Source organism: Bufo bufo, chromosome 1 (genome assembly GCF_905171765.1).
Source record: "Bufo bufo chromosome 1, aBufBuf1.1, whole genome shotgun sequence".
Taxonomy (NCBI): Eukaryota; Metazoa; Chordata; class Amphibia; order Anura; family Bufonidae; genus Bufo; species Bufo bufo.
Window position 1 is genome coordinate 177,159,207 of NC_053389.1, and position 14,635 is coordinate 177,173,841.

Sequence of the window (14,635 nt, forward strand, 5' to 3'; positions counted from 1 at the left end):
CTGCACTTTTGAGTTATTAGTGGAGTTTTTTGGTGCCAGCTCCATAGTTGAAAGTCTATAGGAAATTATTTATCTCCAGATGGTTTTGTTAATTAGGTGACGTGTTTTGGCTTTATGGTGTATTTTCAAATGGAAGCGTACTATAGCTTTTGCCATTTTTCAGGCATTTTTCATATTCTCTATAGTAGAAAACGCCATGAAAAAAAACTAGTGGGCACCCTGTTTGCAAAAAAAAAAACTCCTAAAAACCACAAATAATGTGGCCAAAATAAGGTGACCCAAAACAATGCAAACAGATCCGCAAAAAATGGAAGCGGTCTGTGTGGCATCCGCATTTTTTTTTTACAGACCCATTGACTTCAATGGATCCACACTTAGCTGAAGGACACGCAAGCAATTTTTTTTATTTTTTTCTGCTGGCATTCTTGTTCATTAAGTGTTGTTTTGGCTTCTTTTAAAAAACGTAGCCTGCTGGAGCTCTCTGTGTTTTTTTGTATAACCTCTATCGGGAAAAAAATGCCAGTCGAAGGACACACTGGGGGCCACTTATTATGTTCTCTTCATAATATTATGCAGCAATGCAAAGATTTTCTTCTTTTAAAAAAAAGGGGTTTTATTGCATAAAAGTAGTAAAACATTAAAAAAATAAGATGTTATTTATGCCAAAAAATGAACGCACAATTTATTAAGTAAAAACTCAGTGACAGTATTGCTGTTTTCCCAATCTCCCTCCCAAAAAGAGTTAGGGCTTATGCGGCCCACAATATACGGGCATCGGCCGTGTGCGCACCGTATAACGGATGCAGACCCATTCACTTGAAGATACGGTTTGAACGGAGGCACGGATCGGAAGCACTAGGGAGTGCTTCCGTAAGTTTTCTGTCTGTGCCTCCACAACGCAAAAAAGTAGTGCATGCAATACTTATGTGCGGAGAAGACCATTGAATGCGAATCGCGGACCCCATTCAAGTGAATGGGTCCTTGTCCGCAAACAGCTGGCACGCGGTTGGTGCCCATGCATTGCGGTGCAGCATGGGCACAGCCGGAACACATTCGCGTGCATGAACCCTTAATAAAAGTTAATCAGAAAGTTATGTGTACCCTGAAATGACACCATTAAAAACTACAAGCCCCCATAGACTGAAAAATAAAAAGTTATAGCTCTTGGGAGGCAACGATGAAAAAAAAGGAAGAAAAAACACTTCAGTAAGGCCCAAACAGACTGGTCACTAAGGAGTTAATAAAACCACCAGTAGCAAAAAAAAAAAAAGCTCCTGTGTGTCCTGCGCTTCGTATTTCCCATAGCCCTTCAGCTAACATCTGGAGGTGGAAACGCACCTAAACCACAGGTGGCAAAAAAACGCCACTAAAAACGTTGAAAAGTGCGATGTCATTAGAAACCCATGTGTGAACCCACCCTGCGGTTTCTATGACGTTTTTTTCAGTAAGCAACTAAACGCCAGAACAGAATCATTGGGGCCAAACGGTCTGAAAAAATGGCCTCGCGGTTCTTTGAAAACACCCTTCACACAGGACGGTAGTTATCAGGGTGTCAGCGCACATTAGATGACAGCACACCGCGGCCTCCGCGCTCCGCCCGCTCCCTAGAAACTACAGGTGCAAAACATTCCGCGTTCCCATCACCATAGCAACTGCAAAGCTTCGCAATCAGCACAACCTAACCTGCTAGCTGGCTCCGCCGCTTCTGGCCCGCCTCTTGCACATCTTTGGCTTTTTATTGGTTGCCTATAGCATCAATCACGCAGTTGTCGGCTTCTATTGGACAGTCCCTTCTCTGACATGCCTTACTTGTAGCGGGGTTCCTTTATCAATTTAAACGACTGATTGAAGTTGCGATTGTTTGGTCGCCTTCAGTTTACATCGGTGCAGTAAGTATCTGCACGTGTCGCGACAGCGCAGGCTGAAGTGTGCGCGATCCTCCTCGTGTGTGATGTGTTTTGTGTTTATTTCCAGGGTCCATGGCTGCTGCAGGTGCTGGAGAGGTGTACCCGACCTTGTGGGGGTTCAGCCCTGCGTTAGATCTTCAGATGCAGTGTAAGTGCGTCTTTTCCAGCGTCGGGGCTCATGATGTGTTAGGTGGGGGTTTATGTGGAGTCAGCCACATGTCCAATATGGATGTACTTCTGTCCACCAGCCTGTGGTGCCTGCTTTCTAACCTGGCATGTGCCAGCTGGGCAGACCTGAAATACGCCTACATTGGTTCGCGCCCCTTTCTGGTTTTCCAGATTTGTGAAAATTAAATTTCAACAGCGTTCTAGTATACCTCCTGTTAAAAGTCCTCATGATTTCAAGATCTCTGCTTGCTTTCAGTTAATGTTAATTCCCTTGTTTGAATTGAGAAGGTGATCTAAATCAGCATCCCTATCATTTTCTGACCAGATCGAGGTTTATATTGTTGGGGGTATGGGCACTTGGACGCCCACTGAAGCTTCAGGCTGAGTTATCTGAAGACTGATCCGTATTGAGCCCAGTTCACATGGAGGATTTTGCAAAGGCCACCTCTACATTCGCAGCAGTTTTACAATTGAAGGCAGCAGACCCGTTTATGGTTTAGCTCCATTAGAGGTACATCCAATGCAGCAGCTGTCTTTACACCACTCCAAGAAAGGACGTGCCCTTCCCTCTTTGCATTAGGAAAATAGCATGTCCTTTCGTGGAGTGATCATGGCTTTAAACCGCCCCCGTCACTGCCTTCTATTAAAAACAATGGGAGGTGAATTTGAAATCTGCACCAAAATTCCAGCGTGAACAGATGGCGTGTGAATGGGGCCTTTGGCAGTGTATAGTTTGGGGACTGGATAGCGTCCAGTGCAGTCACTTTTGTGATGCTCCCTTGGGCCCCTTGCAGACGAGCGTGTCCGGATGCGTCCCGGTGCATTGTGGCAAACCCGCGCGAGTAGGTACGCAATTGCCGTCAGTTTTGATTGCGTTCCGTTCAGTTAATATCGCGCGGGTGCAATGCGTTTTGCACGTGCGTGATAAAAAACTGAATGTGGTACCCAGACCCGAACTTCTTCACAGAAGTTCAAGGTTGTGTAGATTGTATTATTTCCCCTTATTACAATAGGGCTGGAGGGGTTAAAAAAAATAATATTTAACTCACCTTAATCCACTTGTTTGCGCAGCCGGCATCTCTTCTGTCTTCTTGTAGGAGGAATAGGACCTTTGATGACGTCACTACGCTCATCACATGGTCCGTCAAATGATCCATCACCATGGTAAAAGATCAGAATATATTATATTTTAACCCCTCCAGCCCAATTGTACTATGCATTCTGTATTCAGAATGCTATTATTTTCCCTTATAACCATGTTATAAGGGAAAATAATAATGATCAGGTCTCCATCCCGATCGTCACCTAGGAACCGTGCGTGAAAATCACACCGCATCCGCACTTGCTTGCAATTTTCACGCAACCCCATTTATTTCTATGGGGCCTGCGTTACGTGAAAAACGCACAAAGAGGAGCATGCTGCGATTTTCACGCAACGCACAAGTGATGCGTGAAAATCACTGCTCATGTGCACAGCCCCATAGAAATAAATGGGTCCGGATTCAGTGCGGGTGCAATGCGTTCACCTCACGCATTGCACCCGCGCGGAAATCTTGCCCGTGTGAAAGGGGCCTTAGAGTACATGCACACGTTCAGGATTCATGTGCGGAGAATCCGCGCTGAAATCCACAGGTGTTTGCAGGCAAATCCGTGCTGTCAATTGGTGCGGATTTTACTACGTGAATGGAGAAAATCCGGTCAGGAAAAATAAAATTGACATGCTGGGGATTTTAAAATCCGCACCGCAGGTCAAAATCCGCACTGAAAAAATCGTCATTGTGTGCATTGAGAATTTCAAATTCTCATAGAATACAATGTACATGACCTACGGTGTAGATTTTCCGCACGCAATCCTGATCGTGTGCATTTAGCCTAATGGTATTCTCTATTGTGCTCAAATAACAGTCATGCGGTATTCAAAAAAAAAACTGTGGCATTGAAGTAAGCAGCCTGGATAACACCGCCAGACAGTTCTCGGGTAAAAGACTAGTAGTAAATGGCGCACAAGGCATTGGATGCCTATGGAGGACTGGAATACCCTGTAGCGGTGTATTGGTACTGTATTATGATACATCCCAATGAGTGCAGACAATCATGCACACAGCCGTTTGTTTCAGATCCGCAAAATACAGATACCTTCCTGGCTTAGGCCTCTTTCACACTACCGTTTTATTTTGCGGACTGTTTTTTGCGTTCCGTATACGGAACCATTCATTTCAATGGTTCCGCAAAAAAAACGGAATGTACTCCGTATGCATTCAGTTTCCGTTTTTCCGTTCCGTTGAAAGATAGAACATGTCCTATATTTGGCCGCAAATCACGTTCCGTGGCTCCATTAAAGTCAATGGGTCAGCAAAAAAAAAACGGAATGCATACGGAAATGCATCCGTATGTCTTCCGTTTCCGTTCTGTTTTTTGCGGAACCATCTATTGAAAATGTTATGCCCAGTCCAATTTTCTCTATGTAATTACTGTATACTGTATATGCCATACGGAAACAAAAAAAACGGAACAACGGATCCGTGAAAAACGGAACGCAAAACACTGAAATCCACATACTGTATTGTGAAAGAGGCCTTATGTTGTATTTTTCTCGGCTGCCTTAGGGACAAGAATAGGATATATTCTGTAAAAACTGATGCACAAAAACACCATAGAAATGAAAATGCAGATGGCACACAGTTAGGGCTCATGCACACGGCCGTTCCATGCCTCCCTTCCGCAACGCAGCTCCAGATATGGACTGCATCTGTGATGCGGGGAGGACACGGCTGGTGGCCACATACTGCGGACCGCAATACGGGCTACCGCCGGCCATGTGCATGAGGCCTGAAGGAAACGGCTGCGTGTCTGTCTACTGTTAGGGTACGTACACACGACAATCCACAGCGGAATACAGTAGCTGCGAAGTTGAATTTCCATGTAGATATGATTTTCATTGTGGATTGTGCCCCTATGTTCTCCCCGTGTTTGTATGGGTTTCCTCCGGTTTCCCATTGGGGACAGCTTGATGCTAATGTCTGTAAAGCGCTGCGGAATATGTCAGCACTATATAAGTGCCTAAAGTAAATGAATAAAGAAATAAATGTGCATGAAGAGGTCCTGTGGTTGTATGACCGCCGGACCGCTGTAATCTGCTGTGGTTGACCTTGTCCGGTTTCCCACCAGACTCTGGAATCTACAACGAATAGCTCTTGAAAGCGGCATGTTGCTGCTGTTACCTTGTACTCATGAAATTTAGGAAAAACCCCTGCAACTGTTCTATAGGGTCAAAAATGGAAGAACAGCCTTGGGCTAGGTTCACCTCTGTGGCGGAGATTTGTGCAGGAGCCTCTGTTGAAGAGATTCTGACAAAAAGAAAAACCAAAAACCCCTGCACGCAGCAGCTTTAGTCTGGCACAATGCCAGTGACCATGCCAGAGGCCCGATTATAGTCAATGGGATCAGGCGCTGGCTGTTTCTGGCATATGCCGATCGGGTGATTTCACCGTACATGTGAACTTGGCTGCTTCATTGTGATCTGTTAGAAGAAGGCATCTCGCAGATGGCAGAGAAGGGTATAGGAAGCTGTGCGGCCGCACACACAGTACCCTGTGGCTCAGCAGTATGACCCGCGGGGACTCGCTGTGTTTGGTGTTATATTAGGGGTCATTACATCCATAATGCAGCGAAACCTCCGTATGACATCTCGTGTATATGGCATGGCGGTAGGCTGCACCTCTGAAGGTAACCCCTAAGGCTGTGTTCACTCGAGAATGAGATAGCTGTGGGATGGACTTATTATTTTATTTTAACAGCTGTCATATGGCCGTTTTCAGAACAACTGAGCGCTATGGGTGTATTCACATGTCCCATTGTTTTACCAGACAGTAAATACTGGCTGTCAAAAATTAGGAGATGTACAATTATTGACCGTTCTGCAGTATGTGCATCCGCGCTCCTTATCTCCTCTTAACCATCGCCAAGAGGCTAAAATGTCTCACTTGGGTCAGAGTTCTAGTCGTGCAAACTTTGTTGAAATGTATTCCAGCCCTGAGATTAGTCACTGCCTCAAATGCATTATTTCTGCAGGGATGTGGAATTTATTTTGCTCTTTATTGCATTGCTATGTTCTGATTTATAGTGTTGCTAAATGAATAGTGCATTACTGCAAGTATACCGCCTGAAGGAGTTAAGCTGGCCTTTACGGAACTCCCAACCTCCCCCATACACTTGCATGCTCGGCTTGGCCGAACATGCATGTCCTCTCAAACGAGTGAAGGGGGGGTTAAAGCTAATCTCCCTTGAGAACAAAGGGTTGAACATGTTTGAAGCCAACTACCCAACCCTTCCCTCCCCCTGACATTTGCCATAGGGTGAGAGTTTGGACACCACCATACGCATATGATGGTCAGCCGATGTTCATTTTATATCTTTTTTTTTTTTTTTTTTTTTTTTTTTTTTTTTAGGTCTTCACACTACACTTCAACATTTATCGACCTGTGATGATATACCTGAGCTGAATATTCTTCTGGTGGGATGTGGCGATGGGAGACATCTTCTCAAAACTATCTGTCAGGCACGTCGCTGGCCACAGAGAAGGCTTAATGTAAGTGCCTTTTGGTCAGTGTTTTCTGATCTCTGAACAGAATATATTAGAAGTTATCTCCCCACATTTTCAGCAGGTTTTAGCCTTGCTTTAAGCATCGTTCTTTCACTTTGAGCCATTAACTGAGGGCTATGTAAATCCCTCATCTTTCAACTGCTAAATGCTCATAAACGCTTATTTAACCCATATTCTTATCAGATTAGATCTGAGGTATGATGAGTGTTTGAGGTCATGAGATAAGGGATAAGGAGCCATCAGCTGAGCTGCCTGACTGGAGACATTATAAACATAGAGCCTGTAACTAGAGTATCTCAAGGCTGTACAGAGAAAGGGGCTGAATATCTTTTAATAAAGACCAATTGAAGAAAAAAATTATTTTTAGCTCCAAATGAGTACAAAGTGGTAACATAAAAAAATGCCCCCAACGATATCCATAGCCATATAACAAGGTGCAGGCCTCATCGTAATTAGGTGCATCCTCTGGCAGTCTGTGGACCTAAACTGATATCTGCTGCAGCTCCGAGTTGCTGTAGATTTTAGTCTTTTACAACAGAAAACTGGTGTAAAAGGACACAAATGTATAGAATCGGTCGAGGGTATATTGGAATGCTTCAAGGGGTTCTACCGAGACCTTTAGAAGTCCGCAGTTCAATACACAGCACAAGAGTTAGGGACTTATTTAATGGAGGTAGTACATCCCCAGCTTAGCGAAGAGGACAGGAACCTATTAGAGGCTGACATCTCACTAGAAGAAATCCAAATGGCAAAGGAGCTGCCGGCTGGTAAAGCGCCTGGCCCGGACGGTATTCCGGTAGAAGTGTATTCTAAATATGCTGATGTACTGGGGCCCCAACTTCTTAAACTATATCTAGCTACTCAGCAACGGCATCAGCTGTCAGAGTCCATGTATGATGCTACTATAGTGGTGATCCTGAAGCCAGACCAAGACCCTTTTGGAGTGTGGGTCATATAGACCAATTTCGCTTCTGAACCGAGATTATAAAATACTTACGAGGCTACTAGATTAAACAAGGTAATCACCACTATAGTACATAAAGATCAGTCAGGATTTCTACCGGGTAGATCGACATCTGATAACATTAGAAGAGCGCAGGCCTTTGATCTGGCATTCAGGATGATATCTCTCGTTTCGCTTTCGTTGAAAGTGATCCCTAACTCAGAAGCCCATTTGGAAAGGTAGGAAGGAGGCAAATCAGAATTATTTATTATATTGTATATGGTAGAGATCGGTCTCTTGATTGGAGAGACGATATTTATACTCTTCTGGATAGTGGTCATAGGCAAAGAGAGGGAGTTATAGGCCTCAGAAGCCAAAATGCATCTTTTAAACTAGTAATAGAGTCTTTCCCTTATGCCCATGACAGCACCCTTGAGAGAGACCGCCTCCATCCTGGACAGGAAACAGGAACTTTCGTGGAGAGCTCATAAGGAGGAGCATGGGCCCAAGACCACCAGTTCCTGTTTCCTGTCCTAGACAGAGACTGTTCGTGGAGAAAAGAAGAAGGTTAGGCTGCAGGGCCCCTGAGAATTATTTCGAAGTGGGGTTACCTGTTCCGGCGTAAGTCTCCTCTAGGAGCCGCCGGCCGGAGTCTGGCGCTTGCTGCTGGGGTCTGGCTTACACCGCGCTGCTGCTACTCTGCAGTCCCGGCCGCACTGAGAGGTGCGTCCGACACGCCGGTCCCTCCTGACAGTGTTCAGGCGGGCCGGGGCCTCCTCCTCACCACCCTTCTCTGGGGAGACAAAATCTCGCGATCCAAGCGAGATCCGGTTCTCGGCGTCGAGACTTCCGGTATTTGGAACGCATGTAGCGTGTGTTACGGAAGTAGGAAGTGCTTCTCCTACTTATGGCCGCAGATAGTTTCAGCAGGACCCGACCGAGGGAATCGGACCCACAGGAGGCGCACGGTCAGCAGCAGCCCAGCCAGCCTAGTAGGAAACCAGATTTTTTGGATCCTGAGAGTCACTCTATCCCACAGCAGCATGGAAGAGGAGAGTGCCCAACGCGCCGATCAGCAGGAGGGTCATGAGTGCAGACTGGTACTCCTGGTGGGGTAAGGGGGATCATTCCCCATCACTTGTTTTCTTTAGTCAGGCTAAATCTCCTTTCCCTCTTTTCTTTCTTGCTTTTTAGACTATAAAAGAGGGCCCTAGAAAGGCAATTTCAAAAACCAGAGGGAAGGAATGTGCCGTCTGTAAAAAGAAGCTTGCCCCCTCTTGGTCGAAAAAACTATGTCAACGTTGCATTGAGAAACTAGTGGAGGAGGAGTCCCCATCCCTTCTGCAGAGTATTAGGGAGATGGTGAAGACAGAGGTCTCGGATTCTTTGAAAGATTTCAAAAAGAGCTTCCCCTCTGTAGCCTCAAGCTCCCTTGGAACCAGATCAGGCACAGCTAATAAATCTGACTCGGATCCCTTAGAAGATAGTGATACAGGAGAAATCCTAGATAGCCCAGACTCGTCCCAGGATGAAGAATCCACGGGCAGGCCACTTTTTTCCCCGGATGATACGGAAGCTTTATTAAAGGCGGTTCGTGCGACCATGAAGCTAGATGAATCCAAAGACCCAAAATCCGTTCAGGATATCATGTTTGGTGACCTCGGGCAGAAAAAATCTAGAGTTTTTCCCGTAAACGAGAATATAAAATTCTTGATACAGAAGGAATGGGAAAGACCCGATAAAAAAATTTTTGTCCCTAAAAATGTGAAAAGGAAGTATCCTTTTGATGAGGCAGACTCAGTAAATTGGGACAGGCCTCCTAAGTTGGATGCACCGGTTGCAAAAAGCTCAAAAAAATCGGCTCTACCGTTTGAAGACTTGGGTACTCTTAAAGACCCTATGGATAAACGAGCAGAGGTTTACCTTAAAAAAGTTTGGGAGACCTCAGCTCAAGCGTTCAAACCAAATATTGCCTCCACATCCACTGCTAGGTCTCTGAAATTATGGCTAGAAGAATTAGAATCCCACATTCAGAATAAAACCCCGAGAGATCAATTGTTAGCCGTTTTTCCCACTCTACTTAAAGCAGTAGACTTTATCTCTGATGCCTCGGCAGATGCTTTAAAATTAAATGCTAGGTCAGCTGCTCTTTCTAATTCAGCCAGACGAGCTATTTGGCTAAAAGGATGGTCGGGAGACACTGGATCAAAAAATAAGCTTTGTGCAATTCCTTGTCAGGGCGATTATCTTTTTGGGTCCGTCTTGGACGACCTTTTGGATAAAGCTTCGGACAATAAAAAAGGATTCCCTGTCTCCAGACCCCTGAAAAAACAAAGTTTTTTTTCGCAAAAACAAGAAGGATTTTTTCCATTTCATCCACCATGACGGCCCACATTGAGATTGACCCTTGACCTCTGTAGGGGCAGGAACACATAGAGAGTTTAAATTCCCCCCACCCCTCCACCTCCTCAGTGCTTTCCTGCCCCTACAGGGGCCAACATGTAGAGAGAGCCCTCCTTCCTGGAGGGTAGTAAGCTTTATTCTTTTACAGGAATCTCCTGCTGGCCTCCCACGGCAGGGGCTAAGGCTGGCCAGCTTGGAGCAACGAGGACCCTCGTCTTAGCTTATGCTGAGGCCTGCGGTCCTTCCCTACCTCAGACTTCCTTCCCTCTTCTGGGTAATAGTCGGGGGTGCCGGCTTCACAAGGCGCCTCGCGCGCGGCACTTGGCATCCTTCCTTACAGGTGACCGGCAGCAGGAGTGGTGCGGCGCATGAAGCGCATTAAGGGCGGGCCGGGCGGCGCACGTACCTTTTTCTACAAGCTGGTGCGGCGCAGGCTTACGCTATCAGTTGAGGGCGCTGCTTGATGACGTCAGACGCCGGGACAGAATTTAAAAAGACCGCGGTGTCAGCCTTTGACTGCTACACCGCGATGTCTGAAGCACCTACTCCTCGCCAGGAAGGCTCTGACCCTTCGGCCATCAGTACAGTGAGTCCCCTCTGGGGGGGAATTGTATTTTTAATTTTACTTCTGTTACAATTCTGAATACGGTATATCTGGTTGCTTCCTCCAGGGCAGCAAAGAATCTAAAACTAAAGCAAAGCTCTCAAAGTGCTGTGCATGCTCAAGAAGGCTACCTGAAAATTACAAAAAGAGGCTGTGCAAGCCTTGCACTGCCGAAATATGGAAGGAAGAGCAACCAGATATTCTGTCCGAAATGAAAACTTTTATTACGGACGAAATCAAATCTTCTTTGGCCACTATGTCTGTTCCTGCTAGTGTCCCTAACCCTCCCAAGAAACGCAAACTGTCGGTCGTCTCCTCATCTGAGGGCGAGGATGTAGAGGAAGCTTCCGTCACATCCAGACAGATTCCTGCTGAGGACCCCTTGTCCGAGGGGGAAATTTTGGAGGAGGACAAAAAATATTTTTTCTCCACAGACGAGATGGAAGATTTACTCAGAGCAGTCAGGTCCACAATGGGAATCGAGGATACCCCTAGACCCCGGACCGTTCAAGATGAAATGTTTGGCGGCCTTAGATCCAAGACTTCCATCGTCTTCCCTATAAACGAGAATATACGGGAAATGATAATGGAGGAATGGGCAGATCCTGAGAAGAGATTAGGTGTCCCCAAGGAGTTCAGGAACCGACTCTGCTTTGACCCAGCAGAAAGCAAAATATATAATCAGACCCCCAAAGTCGACATACAGGTTGCGAAGGTTGTAAAGAAAACCGCTCTTCCTTTTGAGGATTCCTCCCAATTGGGTGATCCAATGGACAGAAAAGCAGACGGGCTCCTAAAAAGATCCTGGGAATCAGCAATGTTTGGGATAAAAGCAAACATTGCAGCAACTTCAGTAGCCAGGGCTATGTATATATGGCTGGGGGAGTTGGACGAACACCTAAAAAATAAGACCCCTAGAGAAGAAATCAGGGAGTCTATTCCACTCCTTTGTTCCGCCACAGCATTCTTAGCGGATGCCTCCGCGGAATCCATCCGCTTCTCAGCCAAAGACGCTGCTCTCTCTAACGCAGCCAGGCGAGCATTATGGATGAAAGCATGGTCAGGGGACAAGGCATCCAAAGCCAAACTCTGTTCTATCCCATTTTCTGGGGAGTTTGTCTTTGGGCCCACTCTAGATAAAATTCTAGAGGGAGCGTCGGATAAGAAAAAGGGATTTCCGGAGGACAAGGAGTCTAGAAAGAAGCCCTTTCGTCAGTTCCAGCCCCAACAAAGATCCTACAGGGGGAAAGGAAAAACGGGCAGATGGAGCTATCCCAAAGGGGGAAGAGGAAGAGGCTTCATCCTCAATCCCCAAAACCGACAAAAAAAACAGCAATGACGCCAGAGTAGGGGGGAGACTGAAGGGGTTTTTACCATCTTGGGAGCAGATCACCTCAAATCCCTGGGTCCTAAACGTAGTCTCTCAAGGCTACAAAATAGAATTCACATCAATCCCCCCAAGAAGATTCTGCATCTCATCCCAGAGCAAAACAGAGCTTCCAAAAATATGGCAGGGCGTCCGAGACCTCTTAGATCTAGGGGTAATTCAGAGGGTCCCGCAACTAGAACAAAGGAAAGGCTTCTACTCCACCCTCTTCCTAGTAAAGAAACCAGACCAATCCCTGCGAACCATCATAAACCTAAAACCTCTAAACAGATCCATCTTATACAGGAAATTCAGGATGGAAACCATCACATCCACTATTCCCCTAATACAGAAAGGAGCGTTTGTCGTCAATCGACCTCAAAGATGCATACTACCATATCCCTATCCATCATCTTTCTCAAAAGTACTTAAGATTCTCCCTAAAGGGGCCGGACGGCTTGATCCACCATTTTCAGTATGTTGCCCTCCCTTTCGGCATCTCCTCGGCCCCCAGGGTCTTCACAAAGGTGGTAGTGGAAATGGTGGCCTATCTTCGTCAGGAAGGCATAACAATTATCCCATACCTAGACGACTTCCTTATTCTTGGCAATACAGAAGCCGAAAATCTGTCTGCAACTCGGAGATTCTCAGAGTTCCTAGAAAGTCTGGGTTGGATCATAAATATAAAAAAATCCACGCTGATTCCATCCAGAAGAATAAGATTCCTAGGCGTAGAACTGGACTCAGCCCTGTTAAAGACCTTTCTCCCCCAGGACAAAACAGTAGCATTAATAGAAAAGATCCGAATATTTCAGAGTTCTCACAGATGCTCCATCAGACGGTCCATGAGTCTTCTCGGAAGTCTAACTGCCTGCATCCCCTCGGTTGCCTAGTGCCAAAGCCACACAAGGGTAATCCAGAATTGGATTCTAAGTGTATGGGATGGAAGACAGATAAACCTAGACAAAGATGTATGGATTCCTCAGTCCGTAAAATCAGATCTAAGCTGGTGGAAAGAAAGAAGGCTGCTTGGAGGTCTACAGTGGCGAAACTATCCGGCCGTTCAGGTAATAACAGACGCAAGTCTCGAAGGCTGGGGAGCAAAAATAGGAGACCACCTTCTACAGGGTACTTGGCCAGAAGACATAAGAAAAAGATCCTCCAATTACAGAGAGCTGTACGCTGTCCTCGAAGCTTTAACAAAAGGAGAGGACCTACTGAGGGGTCTTCATTTAAAAATTCTATCCGACAATACCACAGCTGTGGCATACCTACGACACCAAGGAGGGACAAGGTCATGCCTGTTGGGTGCTGTAGCAATGAGAATCTTCTCCTGGGCAGAAGACAACACCGTGTCGCTCTCCGCCATCCATTTAAAGGGCTGCGAAAACACAGTAGCAGACTACCTGAGCAGGGAAAAAATCCAGGGGAATGGTCCCTGAACCGAAAGATCTTCCAGAGGATCTCAAAAAGATGGGGTCATCTGGAAGTAGACTTATTCGCTTCAAGAAAGAATACGCAGGTAGAATGCTTTTGCTCCCTAAACCAGGAGGACGGTCCGTGGGCAATAGACGCCCTATCAATTCAGTGGAGTTGGAGACTAGCTTATGCATTTCCCCCGATACCACTACTACCGCAAGTCATCCAGAAGCTTCTAGGAGAACCAACTACTCTCATCCTAATAGCCCCCCTGTGGCCAAAGAGGAGCTGGTTCTCTACTCTAAAACAGCTATCGCTGGAGGATCCCTGGGAAATTCCTTTTCAGAGAGACATCTTAGTCCAGGGCCCACTTCTGCATCCAGACCCAGGAATCTTCAGACTGGCAGCCTGGATCCTGAGAGCGAAACCTTAAAGAACAGAGGCCTGTCAGATAAGGTGATTCTCACGCTCAAGGCCAGTAGAAAAAAAGTGACATCTTCCATCTATTTAAAGATCTGGAAAAGATACTGTTCTTGGTTAGGAATTGATCACCCGGACACCTCCTCTCCCCCCATAAACAAGATCCTGGACTTCCTCCAGAGCGGACTGGAATTAGGTCTGAGACCTAGTACTCTGAAAGTACAAATATCAGCCCTCAGTACCTTCTACGACTGCAGCTTAGCCAATCACAGATGGGTCAGGAGATTTATTAGAGCAGCTTCAAGGTTAAGACCCACCCTTAAATCTAGAGCTCCAACTTGGGACTTGAACACTGTCCTAGAAGGCCTAACAAAGCCTCCGTTCGTGCCGTTATCAGAGATCTCCTTAAAACACCTTTCTCTGAAGACTGCTTTCCTGATAGCAATTACTTCAGCAAGACGTATTGGAGAACTTCAGGCCCTATCCTGCAGGGAACCATATCTCCAAATTTGTAATGATCACATCCGCCTAACGCTCGACCCTGGGTTCCTCCCTAAAGTAGTCTCCTCCTTCCACCAGGAACAGGAAATTTTTCTACCTTCTATCTCTAGGTCCGAAGTTGCAGGGTCTGATGATAACATGTATCTCTTAGACGTTAAGGATACAGTAATTCAATACCTGGAGGCTACCAGGGCTCTTAGAATAGATAATAATCTACTAGTTCAATTCTCTGGAAAAAATAAAGGGAAGAAGCTAGCCAAATCCTCCATAGCTAGATGGATCAGGTCCACCATCGAGTGTT

General features: G+C 46.1%; 1 protein-coding gene across 1 annotated transcript in view; it reads left to right on the forward strand.

Annotated features, from left to right (window-relative positions):
- Nucleotides 1-1,822: 1,822 nt before the first annotated feature.
- DNAAF3 (dynein axonemal assembly factor 3) overlaps nucleotides 1,823-14,635 on the forward strand; it is a 78,727-nt gene continuing 65,914 nt past the window's right edge. Inside the window, exons 1-3 of the mRNA XM_040432417.1 lie at nucleotides 1,823-1,889; nucleotides 1,975-2,055; nucleotides 6,524-6,663. Of these exons, the coding sequence (XP_040288351.1) occupies nucleotides 1,980-2,055; nucleotides 6,524-6,663 (216 nt within the window). The 5' untranslated portion in view covers nucleotides 1,823-1,889; nucleotides 1,975-1,979. The remainder of the gene's footprint in view (nucleotides 1,890-1,974; nucleotides 2,056-6,523; nucleotides 6,664-14,635) is intronic.